The sequence below is a fragment of the Pezoporus flaviventris genome, unplaced genomic scaffold (genome assembly GCF_033815535.1).
Source record: "Pezoporus flaviventris isolate CSIRO_AGI_PZ_B2104156 unplaced genomic scaffold, CSIRO_AGI_Pfla_v1 ptg000006l, whole genome shotgun sequence".
NCBI lineage: Eukaryota > Metazoa > Chordata > Aves > Psittaciformes > Psittacidae > Pezoporus > Pezoporus flaviventris.
In genome coordinates this window covers 10,293,109-10,317,881 of record NW_026892554.1, presented here as the reverse complement: position 1 = coordinate 10,317,881, position 24,773 = coordinate 10,293,109, and the positions used below count along the sequence as shown (strand labels likewise).

The window sequence follows — 24,773 nt, the reverse complement described above, 5'->3', positions numbered from 1 at the left end:
CCTTATTATGGAATAAATTAGTACCATTGTCAAAACAGTGCTCTCTGCAGATGGAATGTGTTTTCAGATTTTTTTGTTTTTAATTAGGAATAGTAGGGTTTTTTTTTTCAATCACAAAAGCCTACTTTTCTGAATCAACCAGAGGCATTGTTATTTGTTTTTATTAACACATACAAAATTATTAGGGTATACAAATGCGTTTCCTTTTTGTACACAGTGAAAGCTAAATAAATGGGCATTACAGCATCAGTTTACATCACACTTTGTTTCAGAAAACACCGTTTATGATTAAACAAATAGGTTTATATATATATATATATAAAAAAAAAAGAGCTTGAAATAGCTGGATAACAAATCATTGATTTATACTATCAGAAGGCGGGGAGCAATTGTGTCTGTAATGATTGTGCCCTTAGCTTTCAAACCATAATCTCCACTGACATGAGTTCCCATTTAAAAAACACAACCAAACCCAAAACACAGCCGAACACCACCCAAAACCAAAAGTCCCAGAACACCAACCCCGCAGAACACAAAACCTCAAAGCAACGGCACAGCTTTCCTCAGGCCAATAACTTTTCCTGATGGCTTCAAGCACAAATGGATTATTTTAAATATCACATAAACCTACTGTAAATTAAAAAAATAGAAGATCACTTTACACAATGCATGGAAACCATATCTAGTGAGCACAAAACATTTACAACTGTGTCATGTTTTTTCCTTGCATAACCCATACTCACACACAAACCAGTTTTCAAAAGAATTAGTGAAATATTCAGTCCACTTTTGTTTCTTTTATACAATATGAAATGGTTACAATACCATAGTATTTTTTAGAATAAGTTAAACATCAAGACATATGGCAATAGCATTGTACTATTCTTTCTACATACATATGAAATCCAGAAATTCAGTCTATTTTTATTCAGTCACAAAAATGAATTAAGACTAAGATCCAGTTATACTGGAAAACTAGACTAGTTCTAGAAACCACAAATACTGTAAGCACTTTGGTATAATATGTACAGATTGTGCTGTCAATATCATGCTTGCATACTAGAACTGATCAACAGATCTCAGCTTGTGAATTGAAGGAAAAGAAAAAAGACACTGTAAGACCTGCTTTCTTATTTCTTTCTCTTTTTGGAAATGATTCAGTGAAAGAAGATGCACCACAAGTACACATGCAGCATTTTTATGATGTGACTACAAATTAAATATTAAAGTGGTTTTTAAATACAATGCAAGACCAGTCTCCTTAAGTGCACAGAACATAATGCAGAATACTGTTAATTACAGGGACAAGTACAAAGATATTAAATGTTTTAACAGATACTGAACAATGTTCTCATTAAAAAAAAAAAAGAAGGTATGAGTGAGAATAGGCATTCTTCTATTGTTACGAAGATCAACAAGTTTTATCTCCCACTGGTAGGAGAAACAATAACTGCCAATTCATGAAAGATATCTGCTGCATCCATTTTATCTGTCTCTTAAAGGCATAGAATTGCACCTTCAGACTCTTGAGCAGTTTGGATATTTGGGTATTTTTTTCCCTTTTAATTTATTTATTTATTTTTAACAAAACCTCTTTTCCTGGAAGTGGAACTCAAAAAGTGCATTTTAAATTAAAGGGTTTACTTTTCCCCTCTATTTTATGAATGCATTTGCTGTGGTTTAGAAATTTTAGCTTAACCTATTTGTTCCTTCTATCACTACAATTTATCAGAATGTCTCAGATCTGTTGAGGCAACCCTGCCAAGTTAGGTAGCCCCTCCTTTTGCAAAGCAAATGGTATTAAATGCTAAGAAAGCCAAAATACTGCAATCTTTATCCAAGTGAAATGCCAACTTAAAGAGTAAGGACTGCAGGATTTTCAGATTTGAACTGTATGCAAAGTCTTCCCGAATTTGTAATTTATCTTTTGGATTTTGAGAGATACTAAAATGCAAATACCACATTCAACTAATACTGCAAGTCAGCTTCAGACTATGGTCTCAGGAACGAAATGATAGCCCCAAAACTCTCAACCCAACCAGAGGAAACTCACCCCAATCCTTACTCATTTCTCCCACAATAAAACAACTAATTTAACATGTAAACACAAGGGATGATGTTTCTCATTTGAAGCTCCTACTGTTGGCAAGTAATACTTCATAGGTATCAAAAATACTTTAGTTAATGTCTCCATATTTCCCCCATTTCTAAGATGCTTTCTTTTCTTTACGGAAGCTTTAGCTATTTAACATCAAGCCAAACAATTGCACAAAAACTACAGCACCAAGCTTTGCTAAATGAAACTGCTGGAGAGCACACACAGGAGAAAAGAATTTGACCATGTTTTTTGAGTGGGCTAGCAGTCAAATGAGTTTAAATAAAACTAATGTTAACACATTCCTTAATTGAAATGATTCTTAGCAGAAATAAATGCAGATCAGCATGATCTTACTGTAGGCTAGTTGGTGACCCAGCCAGACTTTTGTGCAGGTTAGGATTTTGACTGTGCCTGTTCCGACTGCGAACAGATGAAAACATGGTGTTGCAACCTGGGACTTTACATTTGTGGAGCTGGCGAAGATGCACAGTTTTGTAATGAGCCCTGAAAGTTCCTTTATTACTGTAAGTTTTTTGACATATATGACAAGTTATCGGCAAACTGGAAGCTAAATTTGTAAAGTTTTGATTAGCTTTCTCTATTAAAGTACAGTCTTGGTAGAGTTCATCATTGGGCATTAGGCTGGGTCCTTCACAGCTTTCATCACTATCATCCATGGGCATGGTGCATATTTCACTTCCTCCATCAGAATCCCAAGAAGAATGAGCACTGCTCTCAGATTTAATGCTGGAAGTAGTGCTTAGATCCAGAACAGCTCCATCATTCGATGGATCGTATCCATAACTCTCAGAACAGGGTTCTCTAATTTTGCTCACTGGAAAAACGAAGCTGCCTGTTCTGTTCATTCCTTTGAAGATTACAGAAGTATGTCCAACATGTTGTTTTAAAGAGACATCTTGGCAAAACTCCTTAGCCATGTCTTTCAAGAGGTATGTTGCATTGAAATGGTTGTTGAATTCCAGTGTATCTTTAGTCAGAAGCTTATGATGAAGATTTAGGTTTGAACTATGTCTAGAAGAACAAAGACAAGCTTAGCAAGAAAGCGTTTTGCCCCACTTAACAGCGGTTTCATAATGATTATTAACAAAGAAAAAAATCAATATTTAGTAGCATGCATGAACTGTATACTTCTAATTTGACCAACTGCCACACTGGGAGTGCACACAGATGATCTGAACTTGCTTGCACTGGCATATATCAGAAATAACTCTACAGAAATCAATGTTTCAAATTCTCTCCTGCATTGTGGATAGCTGTCTGCTCCACTAGGTCTAGTGCTGGGCCTAAAAGAGTTGGAGGACAGACCAAAAACCTGCATACTGAACCGAGACCAGAGAATGGACTGAGGGCAGTAAGAAGATTCTTTCCCAATGGACAATGCAGGAAAGGAGTGACACCTGAGTCTGCAAAAAATACTGATGATCTCAAATACTGTAACCATGTGCCAGGGTGCAGCTGTACACATCAGTACAGAGCTTTCACTTGACAGGATTTTCCTTGAAGTAAGGAATTTTACATTTTATGCAACTTGCAGGTTTCAAATGGGCATCTCTAGATTCAGTTTAAAACCACCAAAACATATGAAAATCCCTGCTGGCCACTGAATACAACCAATCAGCTCACTGAAAATTTCCAGGCTCTGGATAGGAGATTCAATTTATTGCAAGACAGGGAAAATATTAATTTTTCTCTTTGCCATTATGGTTTAATCCGAACCGTGAACTGTTCAAATGTGCATAGAAATGTGGCACTTGCAGTCACAGCACTCGTCTAGAAACTTCTGCAAAGTTTCACATAACTCAGTTGTTTCACATAACTACTGTTTTGCACAAAGCTTGTTAACTTTCTTGTGAGTTGGCTCTGTTATTTTGTTGGTTTTTTTTTATAAACCATCTTCCAAAAGCACCTATGTTAAAACTTAATGTATGGGTGCAGAAAGGAATTCATGGCATGTGAATGCAAATCCTACTGCTGGCCTTCTTTCCTGTGGCCCATATCACAATTACAGTGGAGAGGAATTCACATCTGGGAAGATGCAGGCAGCAGATGAAGCTGTGCATCTCAGATGCAGCGGCCAGTCCTCAGAGACCAGTTCATCCTCTCTCTGGACTGCATCAGCTGGCTCCAGCACTCCTAGCAGATTACAGACAATCTAAACCTTGTGTCACTCTGAACAACTATCCAGGCATGCTTCCTGCAGCCAAAAGCTGCAGTAACACTCTTACAGGAGAGATAGAAAACTTACAACACTTAGTTGCACTTTAACAGGTTTGTTATCTATTACTTATCAATTCAGATACATAACTGATAGTCAACAATAAAGCTTCAGTTCTTGCTTCTATGTATACAATAGGCTGAAATGAAGTGATTTACAGCAACACAAGACTGCAGCTAACAGTAAACTGAATTAAAATCATGATATACTTTAGGAATTAGTATGCAATCACACATAAAAGCACTACCAATGTGGATACACACCAGATAGTGTTAGTTCAACTAGCACCATGTAATGTTAATTTTTGTACCGACATAGCGTAATCTTACTTTTCTTATGGGTTTTTCCCCACCAGTCTGTTCAAAATCCTTGAGTAAAGCAAGGACAAGAGCAAGTGAAGACTTCCTGAATTGATCTCATTGCTTTTTCGTTAAAGAGCACTGTATATATTAAAATACGCATGAAAGTACATAATAAACATGTAAGTTCACACATGCATCTATTGGCAAATTGCTGAATTCATACCCTTGTGGCTTTCCCTTTATGTTCTAAAGTATTCTTTCAACTATTGCAGTATTTGTCAGTTATGAAATTTTCATGGCTTTATTTAATACCTTGTCTAGTGGAAAGGAAATGTTTCTTTCAATGGATTTTCATTTCATGAATGTTCTGATAAATTATCGTACCTGTTATATGAGGATACACAAAAAATCTTTGCAGGCTCCATTCCTCAAACACTCATTTTAAATTCAAATTAGGCTCCATTGTGATGGTAAAATAAATACAATTTTGCTCATAATTTTCTTACCTGTCTCGACTTCTACGAGAAGGGAAAGCAGCATTACAGCCCTCAACTGTGCAAATATGCATTTCTTTGAGATGTACATTTTTAAAATGCATTTTTACACTGTAAGGGTTTTTAAAAGTCTTCTTACAGATGTCACAATGAAAGCGGCTTTCTTCCTTCTGAATCCCTAGTGCATGTTGACTGACATGATCCATATCTTTAGAGTCTTCAAAACAAGGAATGGCAGCACCCCTGTTTGACAAAGTGCTGAAAAACCCCCCGGTCAGCAAGTGGTGTTGCAATTCAGGGCAGTCATCTTTAGGAATCCTGCGCTTTGACTGCTCTTTAATATACACGGGGGGTTCAGTCATTGGTTTTATAACATCATTGTGGTGGTGTTTTGGATCTTCATACATAATCTCATGGGAAACTATTTTTAATGGCTGGTTTTCTTCTGGTTTAACCTCTTTCTCATAGTGATGCAATTCATTCTCAGAGATATCCTTGATGTATTTGTTATCTGGTGCAAAGACAGATTCAAAATACTTTGGGCCCTCTACCCCAGAGACAGATTTCCATGAATTACCTGAATGGGGGTGCTTTTCCACCCTGTCGGTCACCCGCTTCTCTATCTTATGCTCACAGGTCTCAAGCTCTCCGTCGCTTACCACTTGCAGACGTGTATCATCTTCAGAACTGGCAACATCACTGCTTTCATTTGGTGTCTCCACAGCTTCTTTCTCTATCTTAATAGGCATGCTTGATTTACGAGATTTCTTCTTGGGTAGCATGTCAAATGGCAATTCATTTGAAACAAGCTGCTCTGGTATAGAGGAGGAAACAAGAGGCAGAGAAGGAAGAGTACCTGGAGTATTTGCAAGCTCAGCTGGTGTGACTGGACTACGGTAAAAAGGAAGAACAGGCTGTACTGTCTTCAGGTTTGGAAAGAGGACACCATTCTGCCCAATACTGGGAAATCCAGCCTGACCCTTTGAATCTGTACAAGAGCTGGCATAGCTGGTAATAGTTCTGCTATCCGGAGCTAAAATTGTAAACTCTGTCCTTTTACTATCTCCAGGTCCAGCAATGGTCAAACCATTTCTTAGATCTTTATCCCTGTTATTTCTATTCATTGGCATATGGAGTCTGGGGTTAGGATTTGCACTATGACGATTTCGACTACGCAGAGAGCTAAATACCATATTGCAACCCTCAATTGTGCATTTGTGCTTTATCTTCAGATGAACAGCATTGTAATGTATTTTCAAAGTACCTTTGTCATAAAATGTCTTTTCACATGCAGTGCAGAAAACACGCCCTTTCCTTGGCCCAGCGCCATTCTTTTCAACAGATTTCATTTTGTTTTCTGGAGATAGTGCTGTCATTTCAAGCTTTGCTGCTGCATTATGTGAACTGGAATCACTTAAAAGGGCATCATCTTCTGTTTTAGTGGTGACATCTGGACCATTTATGCTCCTCTCATTTTCAACTTGAAATGGTGCAGAACTAGAAGTTAAGAAGCTGCTTTCAGAAAATGGTATCTGAACATCTTGTTTAGTTTCACTGCTATGGTCTTGACCTTGCTCAATCAAATGTCTTTCTGGTGGTGAACCTATCAAAGGTGGAGGCACTGGACTGAAAAACTGAAATGGCAGCATGAAAGCCATGTTATTTACAATATTCTCAAAGGGATGAATGTTGGTGGGACTCATTTTGTCCAAGGAAGCAGAAAAATTAGGACTGTGTTGATTGCAGCTCTCAATGAATGCCCTAATATCCAAATTGGCAGTTGGTGGTGGTATTATAATGGACTGCCCTTCTTTCTCTTGAATTGCCATTAATTCTACAATGGACTTAGTTTCTCCAAAACGAAGAAACTGCTGCAAAGTAGCCAGTTCTTCTTCAGCGGTCATTATGCTCCAGTGATCCAGCACCTTTCCTGAAGCATCCTAAAGCCAAAAATATTTGAATGAGTCCAAAATTAGTTAAGGCAAACAAAAAACCCCTCCCCTGAATCTCTCATTTTTTCAGGGATTAAAACTTCATATCTAGTGAAATGATAAACTTGCTCTATTTAATGAGAGATTAATGCCAATTCTGTGATACCTCTTTCCAAATTTTACTACAGTAGTTATATTATTTCTTTCAGACTGACAGTAATACTTTCCAATAAACTATTTTTTTTCCACAAAAATTAAGACACGTCATTTGAACAACAGTTAGTATCATGTAAGTACAGACAGCAGAGATGGAGCAATCAGACCAAGATTTAGCTCCTCATTTAAGTCAAGTATTCTTTCATAGCAAGTTTAATAATCTTCCAAGCAACTAAGATCAGAGAACAAATGAACCTGTATTGATCTATTGCCAGTGTTCACAGAGCACAGCTGTAATTACACTAGTGTTGGAGTTCTTTCAAACTCTAGCTATGCCTAACTTTTCCCAATAACTACAATAAATATTTTATCACAGAACATGTATTTGATGGCCTACTGAGATTTTTCACAGTGCATGTAAGAGTTCCTAAGATGATGAAGAACGTAACATTATAAATTTTTCATGTGGTAGAGGTTCAAGGTAATTGATTCCGTATTTTTAATCCTAACACTAAAAAGCAAGATTATCAAGACCATTAAATATTGATTCGTGTCATAATTTAAGATCATAATGTTACTTTACATAAAAGGTAACTTCCACAGTAGCAAGGACTAACATCAGTGTAAGCACATAGGGCCAAATTCATCCTTGATGTAGCTCCAGTAAGGTCAGTAGCACCACACCAGAGATGAACATTGTCCCTGGTGTTTAAAAAGATGGCAATTTTATTTGTCAATGTATTATGCTACCGTATAAAAGTAAACTCCCTGTTTAAATAATACTAGCACAAATTCTGAAGCCTTTACTTTTATACATTCCCAGTAACTTTTCTTTTTTCTCTTGATTTACCTTTGTTGATGGATATGAACAAAGTAGGAAGATTTCAGATAAGCCTGACTAAAGGCGAGAGCAATGACCAAAAATCCACCCTTTTTTTTCCAGTGCTAAGCTTGTACAAGTCTATTACTGCCTTTCAGAGGTATCACATTGTTAACACATTGCAAACCACTGACAAGACTAAGCTAGAACACATTATGAATTACATGTGTATATTTAAAAAGCCCCTCTAAATACCTGTAGCACATATCCACGTATATAATCCTGTAGTGTCCAATCCAGGGCATGGAGAATCTGTATCACCTCTTCCTGCTTCAGTACACTGAAAAGCCGATCTAGCAGAATTTTAAGGCGCACAGGAATGGCTTGGGTTCCATACAACATGAGGCTACTGATATCAAAAACAACATTGGATTGAACTATTTCTACCTGGCTTGATGGGTAGAGGCTGGGAATCCTTAACTTGCTCAGGGCTGAAAATAAAATTACAAAATGTAAATAAACTTGAGTCACAAGAGATAGATAAAATTGAATATAACTAATACTGGGGTTTGGGGGGGGGGTGAGGGGTGGCATAAAAAGCATGCTATAGCGAGGAGGATCCTAAAAGGTTTTATATAGATTGCAAGAACAAATATTACCATGTGCTACCCATCCATGCCGGCACTGGTCACATTGTCGCTGATTTATTTTCCCAGGTTTGAAACACTGACAGCTACAGTTCACGAGAGTGCATCGGATAGCCTGGAAATCAATAGAAAGGATGATAAGTAATATATAAGCACCGTCTAGAGTGTGCAGAGTATAGATATAAAATCCACCCATAAAATCCACATGAAGACAGAGTTAGCATACCAGCACATACCTATCAATGTGCAATAGAAATAGCCTAGGCAAAACCTGAGTTATTCAAGATTACCTCTGCTTTAAAGAGGATCAGACACCGTATAGAACACTAGAATATTATAGAAACAAAATATTTAATGTCATACATGCAACACTTCTGTAGATTTGTTTAGGCAGAAGCACCTTTATAACAATAATAAAGTGTTCTTGTGCATTCACCTCAGCTACCATCTTCATGCAAGCCCACTTTTTTCAAGGAAGGTTTGAAAATAGACATACAGATGAAAGTCCCACTCAAAGTTTTGCTGGAACTCTGTACTGCAATATAAGAAGTTCTAATGAGCAATGCCTTATCTCTGCATAGATGCCATCCCTTATGTACAGCAGTATCCACATAGAAGATAAGTATCCTGTCCAAGATACAGGAGTCCACTAGTGCTTCTCAGTAACAAAGCTCATCAAAAAGTACTCCAGCTCCTCACACACTGTAGCAGTCACACTTGATAAGAGAAATGCTTGAAAGATAATAGGCAAAATAAAGAACACGCAGAAATAGCAACCAGTTGCACAGTTCAATTTGTGCATCACTTTACTCTCACCGAGGTCATCTATAATGCAAATCAAATTAGTATTCAGATATTCCTAACCAACAGGGTGAAACAAACTTGCTTCCAGGAATACATGCTTACTTCTGTATGTGCCCATCTGCTGCAAAAGGCAGACAGACAACTTTGAGGTCCTAGTTAAAGCACCATAGGGATTGCTATAGAGCAAAGCATTTGTAAGATTCTGTATTGCTTAGATCTGATACTGAGAATAGTTCCTGTATAAATGGAGTATTTATTAAGAGAGGGAAAGTGAAGAAATTAATGTGCAGAAAGTCTGCACTGGAATAAATAAATAAAAAAGATTATGCAATTGTAACGTGTCTGCAATTTTCTGGTTTTAAAGAAACATGTTATGTTTTGAAGTACAGACAGCAAATATGAAATAAGGCAGTTATACCCACCACTGGCTGCTACTCATGCTCCAAGGGTCATATGCAAAATGGGGACTTCCTCTACTTATTAATACCCATAGAAAAGCAAGACAAGACTTGAAAAGTAACTTCTTTTCAATGCAGGCATCCCCACATTGGCAGCTTTGAAAAACACACAAAGAAGCAAGTTTTTGGACAATCAGACTAAGGAAAATGAATGCAGGAGGTGCTTAAAATGAAAATGACATTAAGAGAAAGATAATTTCACTGGGTGTTGCAATGCACATTTCTTTAGGTTTGAAGAATTTGACTGATTAAGGGCAGAACAAGACACTACAACAAGTACAACAATCTATTACAAACAAGCTTGTGCAGGATATTTGGATGCTTAGTGCTTTAAATGACTGGATTTGGACTGAGATTTTAAAATCTCAGTAGCTGGCTTATTGAGGAGTTAGCTTACATGCACGTCTCCAAACTGCAGTGACTTGATGCTGAGATTCATCTTTATTTGAAGAATCAGAACAAGTGGCAACAGGGCTATTGAAATCTCTGAATCATTTTGCCTTTAATCTTTTAAAGGAGCCATTGCAAAATACTGAATTCTTGAGAAAAAACTCTGTGTTCCCCATAAAGTGATAAAATACACATCAATACCCCACACAGTGTGAATGGCTTCACTTTAATAGAGGATATATTTTCACTTAGATGCTAAAATACTTTCATATAACAACAAAAAGCCATAATTTTTTTACAGAAAGGTTGGAAAAAAAAAAGACACAGTTGGCTGCTGATTCATTTCTATCACAAAATATCCAACAATAATGCAGTTGAAGTCTTCTCCCTCTGTACATACATAATATTCTGTGCCTCGCACAGACTGAACCCCTACCATAAGCAACCCTGCTAGGTTTGGTAAACTACTGTGAATTCCACGAATGCATCTTTTGCAGTCCCTCCAGACAATATTACAGAAGATTACTTCCTTTTTCTGCAAGAAGTAACAGAAATATGCACAATGAAGAAAGCTGCCATGATGATAAGTTAATTAAGATTTCAAAATCTTTGAAATTCCTTTTCCTTTGGACATGTTCTGCAAACCAGTGACCTTCAAAACTATTTTTTCTTCTTGATTTGTGTACTTAGACAAGAAAGATATACTGCACAAAATCCCACATTTCAGAGCTTTGCGTAACATCTTTTTTCTATATGATACATGTATTTATTATGTCTTCCTGCATATGTGTAGAAGACTGCACAGGCAAAAAGTAAAAGGAGGACATTTTGCTTTATGTCTATGAAAGCGGCTATTACAGAGTGAAGTTCCCTTCTCTTCTAAATATGGAACTGATCCCCTCTCAAGTCAATATGTTACTGCTTCTGGACACCAGCCTTAGATGAAATTAGCTTGCATACTGCCAACATATCAAAGTATACCCTCAAATCAGGGATCTGCTGCTGATTTAAAAAATGGCTTGTAAGAATCCCTGAGAAGAAACATGCGTGATTCAGGTTGGTAGCCTGCCCCTTCATTTGTGCTCAACCCAGTTTGTGTCTCTTAAAACTTCTCTGGCAACATTTGTGTTAATATAGTCACAGAGAATATATAACATGGCAAAATTAACTTTTAAAATAATCAGTGAGTCACAATTCTAAATCTTCATTCATTGTTCAACTTAAAAAGGCACTTCTAGAAGATGCACTTTGATTATCTCCCAAGTTAACTTATATCAGAGTTCAATGAAGAGAAATTTGGCAAAACTTCTTGAGATTTATATGCTTGTCTTTTGCCTGTTAATCCTACTGTCCTTTATATGCTTATTCTAAGGTACTGTAATTATATCAAGTCTTTTAATGAGCTTTATTTTCCTAACAAGTGGAATGTACATACAATTTCATTCTATAGAACAAAGGAATAACTTTCTATATTGCATACATGTAAAACTTCAGAATTGTAATTAAAGGATTGGAAATGTAGATGGAAATTAAAGTGGAAATTTTTTAAAGTTCAATCCTTTCATTTAGGTCTATTAATTTAGTGTCATTTTCCAGAAACATAAGGCAGATATTTCAAAAAATAGATCTTATGCTATCATCATGGATCTTGTTATTGCTTTCCAGTCACTCTCTCCCTCACAAATGGATCTTTCTAAACCCATTATCAGCAACACTTTCTTCATTTTATGTATTATTTTTTAATAGAGTTGAAAATTCTGATCAAAATTTCCTGTGGTTTTACCAGCAGGACTGTGGAAATCCAAATGTCGGATTTTTTAATGCAAATAATTCCTCATTACGAGAGAAACAGATGAACGATTAAACTGGCCATTATAAAGCATCTAACGACGAATCGCTGAGAAAGAAATCTTAACATCTGTTGCCTGAAAGTCATGACTGCTGACATCTTTCTTTGCCAGATATTGATGTGGCTTCGATTACGCTTTAAAACTTACTGAACAGTACTTTGCAACCCACTCGCCGCCTTCACAGAAAAGCACAAGCTAATAGGACAAATTCATTCTCATTGTGGGATATAATCAGGCTTCATTTCTAAGCAGGTTTGAGATCATCTATACTCTCCTGAAGCCTTTTGGGACCTACTCTTGCTTGCAACATACTAACAGCAGGTTTAAAACAAAGCAGCAAGAGGAGAAGGGCTGTATAACTGTACCAAATCTCATTTAGTGTTAAGTGGATTCTGGTTTGACAGCACTTTGGCTTGGGAAATAAATTAAAAAGTAAGCAAGTATTGAAGACTCTGTCAGGACCGAGTTAGAGATCTCTGCTCACACTGGAATGCCAGTCTGGCTCTCTGCATGCAGTGAGAGCTGCAAATGCAGACACCACTAAAATGGAAGAGCAAGTCCCAGATTACCCTGGTAGTGTTTAGTGTTGGTATTGCACAGGTCAGCAGCCTCCCTTGTTTCTGGCACCCAAGAAAAAACCTTGTTCTCTTTGCACAATGTTACCCCTCCCTTTAGAAACTGCTATTTTAAAGCTACTGCCATCCCATGAAAAGCATGAGAGCTTTGCTGCTCTGCTATGAGGATTAATGACAAAACGCTGCCATTGATGCTGTGTTACAGGGACATCTTTTCCAATCAGGGGTTAGAAATTCCTATCAATTTAAAATGCAGGGTTCAAATAAAAATAGGAATTACATGAAAGAAATGTGTGAAACTCCCACTAGATGAGACGTAACTTTTCATGTTCTTCTAGCAACAAGCTGTATCTCCTATAGCCATCTCATCTTCATTTCCCAGAAAAAGTAATTCCACTGAATATATGTAACCCTCCAAGTTACGTGCTCTGGTGAGAAAATATCCTATAGGAAAAAACAGGGACATGTCCCACTTCTATAGAATAAACTTGCAGGGGCTCTACAGTAAGAACACTTGTGGAGGAAGAGCCAAGAATTATAATAGGGGAAGAAGATCAATTTGTAAAGCATTAGGATTTTTGGTTTTGTCTGCCAATCAGCTAAACCATGAAAGTCTTTGTACTTCCTAGAGTACAGGTAACAATTTTCTCACATATTAAGAATAATCCACAGAAATTAAGCTCTGTTTTGTTTACAGAACTAAAATTAAACATGGGACATATGTATGGTTATTAGGAAATACTTTCTTGCTTGCACTTCGCAAGAGATTTGCAAGGGAAGTAAACGGATGGATACATTTATCTCTTAAATTAGAAGTACAATCCACAGCTAAAGGACAAATCCGAATCTGTGTGCACCTTTCAGTAAAGAAAACAGTAACTATATATGACAGCGAAGTTGCCTTCCTGGCCAATTTGCTTTCTTTCCTGTTAGTGCCGTTATCCACTGGGTTTCTTGTGGTTGCAAAGTTTAAATAAGTCTTCCTTTTTCACCACCCATTTACATTTGATTACTTCTGTGTTTGAATCCTTTGAACAACCACTGAAAGCAGAGATTAATTAAAACCCCCTTTATCTTAAGCACCTCTGTCAATGCTTTGCTTTTCCACACCATACAATGAGCAAAGCTTTGGTTTAGCCTTTTTTTTTTTTTTTGTAAGGCAACTTCTACCACTTCACCTAAGGATATATTCCACTGATAAATAATACTGTCTTTTTTGTCATGATTTAGAACAAGTTCTCAATTTACATTTTGTCCACCTTACTTTCACTGTACCACAACTCAGCTGTGCTTATCTGTCTCACACCAACACCATTTTTCCATCATCTATCCCATACGTATTTGTACCCACCCTGTCCCCTCCATAGTACATATTTAGCCCTTGTGCGTGTTCTCCCTAAACACGGACGTCAGCTTTTTGTACTCTGTGGAGCTCTCTGCAGTTTACTGAAATTAAAATATATTCCAGTATATTCCAAGTGCAATCACAAAAGGTGTTGGGCTGCTCCAGATGGTGTTAAGTACTTACTGAAGATATAGCTCAACAATTAAACCTAAAATGCACGCTGATATATCTGTTAGAGTTTAAATTAAATATCTTACATTTCTATTGTTCCTTGAAAGCTTCAAGGTATTCCCAGTTTACTAAGGCTATAAATCCCATCTGCCTGTAGAGAACATTAGGGGAGCCCCTGCAGCACCTTCAAAGAAAGGCTTTGGGCCATTTTCTTCTTCCTTACATGCTCACTTCAAAGGGGAAACAGGGATGCCTGGAGGATGGACAGAACATGGAAACCCTTCAGTGCCTGTAAGCAGAGCTGGGAGGACCCATAGGGAATGGGGAAAAGAGACACACCAAGCAATAGTGCACTGAAACACACTTACATGTGTACAGGTCTGACAGCAAGGGCCGCTTTGAGTTACTCTGCACAAGGTAGACTTGGCCCATGCTACGACTTGGCATGAACTTGTTCAGTTCAATTTTGTGGTATTTTCTGCTATCATGTGTTTACAGTTCTCAGTCATGGCTGAGGTCAAAGCCATGCTGGTAAGTCACACATCACTGATAATACACATCCACTGCCTGCCTCAGTCCTTGAAACAAATGGATTTCCATTCATGGACATTTATGCCTGTGCAAGTACATCTGGCTGTTGCAATCTCTGCTGTTTCTATACTGAAGTTTAAAATACTTAAGACTAAAATAATTACATAAAAGTATTAAAACAAGGAAAAGGTCCCTATAAGATTACCAATTATACTACACTGAATGCTGCACACACTATTTCCACAGTCTTATCTCACAGAAAATGTTTCTTACAAAGTAACAGCTGCCTTTAATACAGTTATTTAATAAATATAATAAGTAACAACAAACTTCTTTCATGAGAAGCAAACAAGCAAAAACAGACCTTACAGTTTGTTGTATCCATATTTTGAGCTTTTAATTAAGCAGAGAAAAGTTGCACACGGAAGTGACAGAGTAAACAGCACCGACCAAATAGCTCCAACCTTCTCCATTAGAGGACATGTTTGAAATGCTAGCCCTCGATGATTCATCTGACAAACTGCTTATTAGTGAAATAATTTAGCAAAATTCTTGTCTCCTGCTCAAGAGACCAAGCAGGAGACAAATGAAAAAGATGGGCCATGACTTGCCTTTTGCAGTGCCACTAAACACAAAGTTACACTCATAACTCAGTGCCTAAATCCACAGTGGCTCCCCAATCACTGGGCTGGTTTTCATACGCACCAACCATACACACTAGCTTCTACAAAGCTCAGGAGGTGCAAGAACCTTTGAGAAACCCAGACAAAAATCTTTTGTTTCAGAGGCCAAACAACACCTGTTGTGCTGAAGATTTTGGCTGGTGCCAATACCACTCAACTCCCACTTACCCCTTCTCTGCGGGGAAATTATGTTATGATTTTTACTCCTAAAAGAACACAAAGGCCACAAGTTGAATACATTTTCTAGATAAGACCACAGAATACATCCCATTAATTATCTGGATCCTTATGTATATATTCATACTGTTTATTTGGGGTCAGATACCAAAACCTGACCTCCTTTTAAACAGCCACAGCTTGAACATACACATAAATAAGAGTATTTACAACCCAGATCCTGCAGCAAGTTGCATTACCCCATTAGCCTCTCCCTCAGTGGGGCTGAACAAAGATAATTTGGGCCTAGAATTTGACCAAATCTCTCTCTTGTGGGTGTAGCTGAGCACCTTGAGCTAAAAATGTTTAACTGTCCTTGTAATAATTAACCAAAATATCCTCAAAACCATCTAAAACGTGAAGGGAGGAAGTGAAAAAGCTCAGTAAGATGGAACTGAAATTAGGTAATACTTTCACACGATGGCACCACCCCATCAAATCAACCATGCTTGTGGATTTAAAAGACAGTTTTAGCTGGCTACGGAATTATGGGCCACAAGTCCATGTGTCACCACTTTGTTAAATAAATTCTCTGAGAACAGACCTGAGACCAAGGAGCTGAGATGAGACTGAACTAAATCAGACTCAATCCTAGAGCCACTCTGGGCTCAGCAGCAGCTAACGGAGAGGAGCTCAGGGCAGTCCCGGGCACAGCAGCAGGGTGAGGGAGCAGAAGGGAGCCGTTTCTGAGAGAGGCAGCATGCTACAAGGCCAAACTTTAATCGTAGCATAACTTGTGGGATGAAAATCACTCCTCATGCATGTCACTTACCCTAAAGGGCCCCTTAGGGCAACTCTTGTTAATGGCACTGTCAAAATAATTATAAAGAGAAAAGAATGTGAGCGCACGCGTGTGTGTGTGTGAGCACACACTCAGACTGCTACTCTTTGAACAAAAAGCACTGGACAGTAAAGCTTAATTCTGCCGTTCAGCAACATGCTTGTAGATACATTGGGTTATGGTGCAATTAATCTCACTTGTTAACAACAGGTGTGCGCTGACAGACAGCTTGGTCAGACCTGGGCACGCATTTAGATCCTCTTTTACTGTTCAGTTTGGAAAAGAAAACAAGAAATACAAATTGAGGAATGAAAAATGTCACATTATCATTTTCTTACAATTATTTACTTTTGATTCTGAAAGAGACTACAATGCTACGGTTCCACTGGCATACCTGCCCTGGCCTGCATAGGGCAGAAATGTTTTGCTGAGTATTAAGCCGTGTCTATCACAAGGTATTGAAGTGACTTCCTTTCTTCATAAATTTACAGGAAGAATTGTTCTTCTTAGTGCATTCCAAAAATAAGTAACAGAGTGCTGCGTGCTCATGACAAAAAATACTCAGGCTTTAGGAGTCTGGATAAGTCACTGGACAGAAATGGTGTGAAAGGTCTTACGATAAAGCACAAGATGCCATTTAATGTAGCAAATAAATTGTGTGCATACTGTTCATCTGTATTGCCATGCTATGCGTGCCACAGTAAATGGTGAAAGTACAGACCTATCCATGAACTGAAATTTAATTAAATATATAACACCAAGCCCCATGTTAGCAAGGAATAAGTGTTATAAACCCAAATTCACAAATATCATAGAAATGAAAAATATTAGTATAAATCAACGGCAAGCCCTTTAAAATATGTCTTTACCTAGCTTATAAAGTGTTATATATGCAATGTGGGTGAGTTAATGTTTCAAAGACAATCCTAACTTTTCAGCTCCTCACACAGATGCTTAAGTCTCAAAGCCATGAAATATTAATGCCTATTTTTTTCCTTTTTTTTCCCCTGCTACAGAGCAAAGACGTAGATTAAAGAATAATAAAAAAATAGCAGCTCTCTGAAACATTCAGCATTACACAATTTCATTTAATGAAATTTCAGAAATTTTAAACCCAAACAGTATTTGTACACATACACGTGATACTATCTATGGTGCTGCAGTTACGCAATATTTTACGCAACAGGGTCGGCTCCATTGGTAATTTCACAATTTAAAACTTGGAAACTCAGTATTCCCTTTTAGTGAACACACGTGAGGAAGATCTTAAGTGGCTTTCAGATATCAGGTCCTTTCAAATGAAAAAATACCCATTTCTCATTGATAATCAGCTATATTTGAAATTCGAAGTCAAAAGTTTGTGTTTTGCCACTTTTTTTCCCACTTATTTGTTTAAAGAAACAATCCTACCATGGTTTTAAAGTGTGGAATGAAAACGTCATTCTTTTTTATTTTCAAAATGACTGAGGAATGTTAGAAATTGACACTTTTCCTCATTCCCTCAATAATATTTTTTTTTTAGGCTGAATATTGACATTTCAGTCCCTAAGCAGATTTTTGAGATTGTAACTAGCAATAACATAGCAAGAAGTAAAAACTAAAAAGAAGACAGACAATGATGCTTGCTATAAAACTTCAACTGTAGCATCTGTTAGGACAAAAACTACTGGCTGCCCAGTACATAGACACTGGGAGAGCTCCTGCACCACTGAAGTAAAGGAGGGCAGGAAATGATCCAGAAGGCCAAACCAATAGTTTTTCTTCCCTGGATAGATGTTTTTCTGGAATGATGAATTCAAGTTCCATACCTAAAATTTAGCTCAAATCTGCATGAAAAATGTTTACTCAATGCCAAATCATACCAAAAAGTGCATTTAGAATGTGTCTATGTAGCAAAAATCTGAAATTAAATGAAAACATTTCTGTTCTTGTCAGAGATGTATTTAACATTATCATAATGAAGTCTTTATTACTGAAAACAAAATCAGCCACTGGCTGGTTTGATGAGAAATGGGATGAAACGCTCAGCGTTGTATGAATGAATTTTTAACAGTATCATGAACAGGCATGGAAGCTGGAAGTCAAGACATATGGTATCAAAAGGCAAAAGCTTGTTGCAGCCTAAGCAGGCAGAATTTCATCTCTGCTATAGTGAAGCGCATGAAGTGGCCCAATAATAATTTTAATAATTTTGCCTGTTTCCTTGAAGATTTGGCTTTCCTGCAGGTTTGGATATGTTTGCAGAGACCATTATTTTAGGGTTCTGGAAAGGTTAGAGATGGTTCAGTAGTTCAAAGAATAATCAAAAAAATTAATTTATAAAAACCGATCAAGCAAAAACATATCTATAAAATAGAACAAAAATGTATTTTCCATAACATTAGTTTTCTCATGTTCACCTATTATCCAAATAAAAGTCTGATTAAGCTGCAAACTGTTAAAAACTCTAGAGTTTAAATCAAACAGAAATGAAATTATGCTGATTACGAAGAAAACTTACTAACAGTATACACATAATGGTAAGTAGATCTAATGTAATATAAATGATACGCTCTTCAAAAGTCTGTATTTTCCCCCTTTTCTGTAAAAGCAGCAATTAGAAAGTGTATATTGTTTTAATCACTAGAACAAAGAAAACCAACAGGAACTGTTAGTAGTTACAAATAATGCTAGTCCTACTTTGCACCATGACCTAAGTGGAGTGAGGCTCCCCACCTCCCACTCCTCCAGCACTGAGAGCTGAGCCACAATTTCACTGTTTTAAAACCAAAGTACAGAAACAGAGACATTTGTCTAACACACCGCTTGCATATTTTTCAGTGAACTGCAGTAAACAGAACTGTATTTTACAAAAGGAAGTTAAAAATAGAAGCATATGATCTTTTCCCACCTAGAATTGTATTCTTACAATTAAAGACTATTAGCTGGCATCCCTTTTAACCGTCAAACTCAGACAGTGGCAGTTCTATAGCCACAAAGAGAAGCAGTAAATGAGAAGAACATGTTACTACACTGCATTTGAGAAAGTTTGGCTCCAAGCTATGCACTGATTAATATCAGATCTCCTTCTTTACTTGCCTCTTGACAATCTTGTCACATCTGGCTGACAAATCCTTACAAGCTTATCCAAACCAAGGCAGCCCAGATCATGCTCCGGGAGTAGCTTGAAGGAAGCGGCAACACCAGCCATGCACTGATGTGCCATCATGAAACTAATGAAGCTGACTTCACTTGCAGACTGCAGGAACACGAAGAAACACAACATGCCTCAAGGTTTTGCAACATAACACAGAGTTAGCTCACCAAGATAAGACAAACAATCAGCTCCCGAGGTTCAAGAAGCCAAGTAGTTACATGAATTACAAAAATTTATACAGAAATCGCCTGAACAACAACCTCAGCTAAATGAGCACAATAAACTCCAACTTCAGATCAGACGTGAAAATTGACTGCTAAATGCCTTTCAAACAATGTTGGGGCTTTTTTTTTAATTAAAACAAAACTAGTTTATTTCATTTTCTCTCACCCACATCCCCAAAATACCTGCATGTTGCCTGGCTCCTGGCTCTTAATGAAAAACATTAAGAAAAAAAAAAAACCAAGAACGAAAAGAAAAACCAGGGTCACTTTTTATCCGCAGGATTTTACAGAAGGATAAACCACAGCCTGTGTATATCAGTAGTCCTCCCCTGGGTTACCGATCTGCCCTCGCCTCATTTTTAAACCAAGGATTCGTTACGCAGAGAACTAGAAGTATTTGGCCAATTAATAAACCAGAAAGTAAAATGCTGTATCTCACACACATCTAACAAACCCTCATTATGTATGGGCTGACAATTAAACCATGTTTATTTTTCTATGTGAGGAAAAAATAATCAAAATAAATTAAATAAGCGCCTTGTATCCTGATGCATTTAACCTCTTAATTAGTGCAATGTATTTAAAAAGCCGGACCCCCCAATACACACACACACAAACACTCACTTCCCCCCCCCCCCCCCAGCTCCCCTGCCTCTTCCCCCAAAATACAAACAGACTGATCCTAAGAAAATAATTACTGGCCTTATTTTCTGGATGCTAAATAGTCAACAATAAATTGTATATAAAGGGCATACATTAGATTCCACTTTAGTGGTAATTTCTGAAGAACTTCGTAGTGAAATTACACTGTTGTCTGCTCTCCAGTGCATTTATACGTCATGCTAATGATAATGTATCTTCTTTAAGCACTTGACTCAGAACACATCTGAGTCACAAATCACAGATTTTATTGCTATTAATGTATATTGAGGACTCGTACAATTAAACATTGTCAAGTATTTATGATTTACATGCTACTACTTCAATTGGAAAACAATTACACAAGTGATGGCTCTGCTTATTATAATCAGCCTGCAATTCTGCATTACTGACTGTAGAACAGAAAAGTCATACAGTTGTTTACAGTGCACAGCAGAAAGAAAACCAGGATTTTTCACATAAACTAGTTTTCTACTTTCACAGTACCTTTCGTAATTAAGAAATGGAGAGTACAGCTCCCTACAGCTCTCATCTCCATTGTTCATTACCCAAAACAACACCATTGCTAGATTTTTTTATATCTCTACAGTGCATAACCACAAGTAAAAGTTGCACAGCAAAAAAAAATACACATTCATATAGAACTGCAAAGAACTTTCCTTACCTCAGACATTCTTACTGTGCTTATGTTTCCAGAGCTATAAAACAGTTTCCCATTCCCTCAGTGAGTTGTACAAAGAAGTACTGGAAACACTCCTGCCTGTACAAGTACTAAGGCAGAACCATCACACGCCTCTTTACTCTTGTCTGACTCTGAGCACCTCAAGGTCTGATGTATGCTCAGGCTGTGCACAGGGGAGTGAAATAAGATCCTCCCCCTTGGTGTTCTCCAGACCTACAGTACGAAGTTGTGTCTGCCTCTCACCTCTGCAGCCAGCTCTCACCTCGCTGCCCCGCAGTGGTGTGCTCCAGCGCGCTCCTCCAGTCGCAGGGCAGTCCCCTCACAGCTGGCTTGAAGAGGGCATGACACTCATCTTTCACAGAGATTTGATCAAAAGGAGGCTTGAGGCGCTCCTAATGCAGCGCGAGGAGATTCTACCTCTGCTCTGGCAGCCTAAGTAATGCGTTAAATCAATGCAGCTGACCTAAGGCCTATTACAGGGTTTTTTTTTTTCTCTTCCCGGAGTGTACAACTATCTGCAAATAAGCTATGAGGTACTTATGATTAAAATTACTTTTTTTTTTTCTTAGCGTCAGAGTGTTGTTTTTTAAATTGCAGCTGCTGTGTTATTTGTTTCTTTTTCCTTTCTTTTTTTTTTTTTCCTTTTTAAACATTTGCAGGTTTCAAAGCTCCACCGACTGGGGTGTGCATTTTTTTTAAAGTTACAATATTTCCCCCCATCAGTTTAGTTTTGAGTTAGGGCTGAATTTTATTTCTTTTTATGAAGTTGAAGCTTCCTATTAACAGAAGCACAGGTCATAAAGACAGGAGAATTACCTTCTAGTAATTGGGCCAAAATCTGGTTTCAGTTATTCAGGTGTTGGGTTGCATTCGTGAGTTACAGCAGGATTTTTGTCATAGTCATTTCTCACCTATTTAAAAAACCAAAACAACCCCCAAACAAAACACTTCTACCTCCTCTAGATAATTTCTTGGCACTCTCTTAACTCAGGAATACACAGGACTACGCCCACACGAGCAAGACGCATTGAACTCAGTGGGAATCCTTGTAGGAACATACCAGGACAGTATTTGACCAGATGAATGCCTGTAAAGCCATAGGAAAGGCAGCAGGAAATAAGATGGCTGTAGGGAGAAGACAGCTAACGTATTATTACTGTTGGTTAATTCGTTGTCTTCTTCTAATCCCGTTTACTATTTGCTAGGTATATGCACAGTGCTTAAGGAGAGAACCTAATTTACCTTTTACTAACTACTGCAGTAAACTTAATGTTAACTCCATGGAGGTAGCTGGAACCAGGCCAGGAGGTTCCACATTGCTATCACATTGGTGATAACCAGAATGTGGTCCCACAAAGCGCTACATGAAGCACATGCTTTCCCTAGGTCTCTTGGTTTCTCCACCCTATACCTTATTACTTCACTGAGCTACTGAACAAGCCGGAAAACCAGAGAGGGGGATTTAGTTTCACAGTATGGTCTGCCAGATACTTTTGCCAAAACACGCTGGAGTGTGAGGACAGCCAAAGAGCCAATCACCAGTGGTCACTTGGTCCTTCCCAGCAGAGGGGAAGGGGGCTCCAGGGACACCTCTGCTCCCTGCAACATGCCTGGGACAATTCTCTCTAGGGAACAGTTACACATGGATTATCAGCTGTCTTGTAAATGGTAGGAAAAAGCACCTAAGAAGTCAGGTCGACCATCATGCTGTTTGAAGTGACTCTCAACAGCACTGTTTTAAATGCATACATTCTGTGACGAGGACAAAACTTAACTGCTCTCTCATGATGGGAACTCAAAGCTGAAGGCACACCTTGTTACTAAAATCGTATTACCTTCTTAATAAAATAAGCAGCGATGTAAGTAAAAAGGACTCTACCTGATTGAGAATTCTGCAACAAAAGTGGGAAGAGTGGTTTAAGATTACATAAACTGCCAGAAGCTCTGAACTGACTTCAAAATGATAAGTGACTAAAACTTAGATGTGTGGAGAGCTGCTCTCCCCTCTAGCCAGTTCCCAGGAAAAACCTATTTACTAGCTATCTGCCATTTGCCTGGAAGATGATAATTCTTATTAAAAGGGCTAACTATCCATAGCGAACAATTTAAGACCAATTTACTTTTGTTAATTAATTATCTACTAACAGTCTTTTATTTTAAGCGTTGTTTTCATTATTCAAGCTTTTTCAATGAATATTTTATGGGAGCATATTTATGCCTTGCTCTTTTTAAGCTATCCACTATTACTGATTAGCCTTTTTTCACTGTGTTACTATCTGAGCACCTTTTTGTAAAATCCAACAATCTTTAGCGCAATGTGACATGTGCAAGGCACAGTTTGTTCCTACAGGTCAGCTTGGAAAGAAATACTGGCACATTTATCAGTGTTTTCAGTAATTTCAGCTGATCTGTAGTTCAAGCTTGCTTGTACAGAACAGTTACTGAGGTGTTTCCTGAAGAATGATCAAAATGGAAACTCCTTTTCCAGTAAAATCTAGTGGAAAACCAGCTTCTCATGTACAGAAACTGGTACTGGGAGAGAGCAATAGGCTTGAGCCAGAGGTCCTGGGCTTCATATGGGGCTCTGCCACTGAGTTGTTGTGTGACCCTGGGCAAGCTATTTCAATTCTGGTTTCTATGACTTCACTTTTGAATGTTTTTTTTTTTTTTTTTTAATTTTTATTTTTTTTCAATCTATTTGAGTTGTATGCTTTTTGAGGAAACCACAGCATCTTACTGTGTTCTCAGGGACAGTGCCAAGGGCAAAGTAAAGGGGTCTGCAGGTTTGGACTCCATGTAAGTCACAACATAAATACCCAGAATCACAGTGTAACAACTGTCCAAGGAAAGCTGCTTTCTCCTCCCACCTGTCCCAGCCTGTTTCTTCCTCTCCATGTCTCAGCCTGTGTGTTCAGAACACCATGAGTGTTAAGAGGATGTAGGGCAGATTGTGGAGTGTTAAAACTACTTAACCAAGTACAAGAGTATTCATAGTTTGAAGAAGGGCCCCCACACATGGAGCCAACTATAAACAAGGAGCTGCTGCTCTTACCTAGTTTCATTACCTTGGGACACTTAAAAAATGGGTATTAATCCTAAGGAATCACTACAGTTAAGCCAGTGTGATACAGCACAAAAGCACAATAAAATATCCAGGAAAAGTTTTCTCCTGACTTTTCAGTTTAAATCATGACCTGAATTTTAGTGTTTGATTCCAGAAAAGGAAAACCAAAATTATTCTAAAAAGAATATTAATAAACTATTCAAGAACCAACTAAACATTAGGAGCAGGTCTGGTCTTTTCTGCTGTGTTCTCTAGGCAAGTGTGCCCATACCTTCTGCAAGAACTTGCTGCCTGCTTCACACTGTTTCTACCAGAGTTAGCTGCAAAATGGTGTTAACCTCCGTGTCCTCCCTGCTTGGCCTACATTCCAAACACATAATACACTACGTCCCTCTTACTTAAATCAGTGCTGGCAAATATCTTAGTGCTAATTTAATGCTCTGCTCGCTTATCGCCTTGGAGAGATGTGTGGATTAAACATTTCACCTCTTTGAAGTCATGGTCAGCCCCATGATCATA

At 37.9% G+C, this 24,773-nt stretch overlaps 1 protein-coding gene across 2 annotated transcripts in view; it reads right to left on the bottom strand.

The window, feature by feature from the left end:
• Positions 1–589: 589 nt before the first annotated feature.
• Positions 590–24,773, bottom strand: part of BNC1 (basonuclin zinc finger protein 1) — a 78,247-nt gene continuing 54,063 nt past the window's right edge. The window contains exons 1-5 of one of the 2 annotated variants that reach the window (XM_061446841.1): positions 21,173–21,309; positions 8,697–8,799; positions 8,293–8,528; positions 5,143–7,070; positions 590–3,130 (exon numbers count right to left, since the gene is read on the bottom strand). In XM_061446841.1, coding sequence (XP_061302825.1) covers positions 2,449–3,130; positions 5,143–7,070; positions 8,293–8,528; positions 8,697–8,799; positions 21,173–21,181 — 2,958 coding nt within the window. In that variant the 5' untranslated portion in view covers positions 21,182–21,309 and the 3' untranslated portion in view covers positions 590–2,448. Of the gene's footprint in view, positions 3,131–5,142; positions 7,071–8,292; positions 8,529–8,696; positions 8,800–21,172; positions 21,310–24,773 lie in introns of those variants that run through there. The other variant, XM_061446842.1, reaches the window with a different exon arrangement.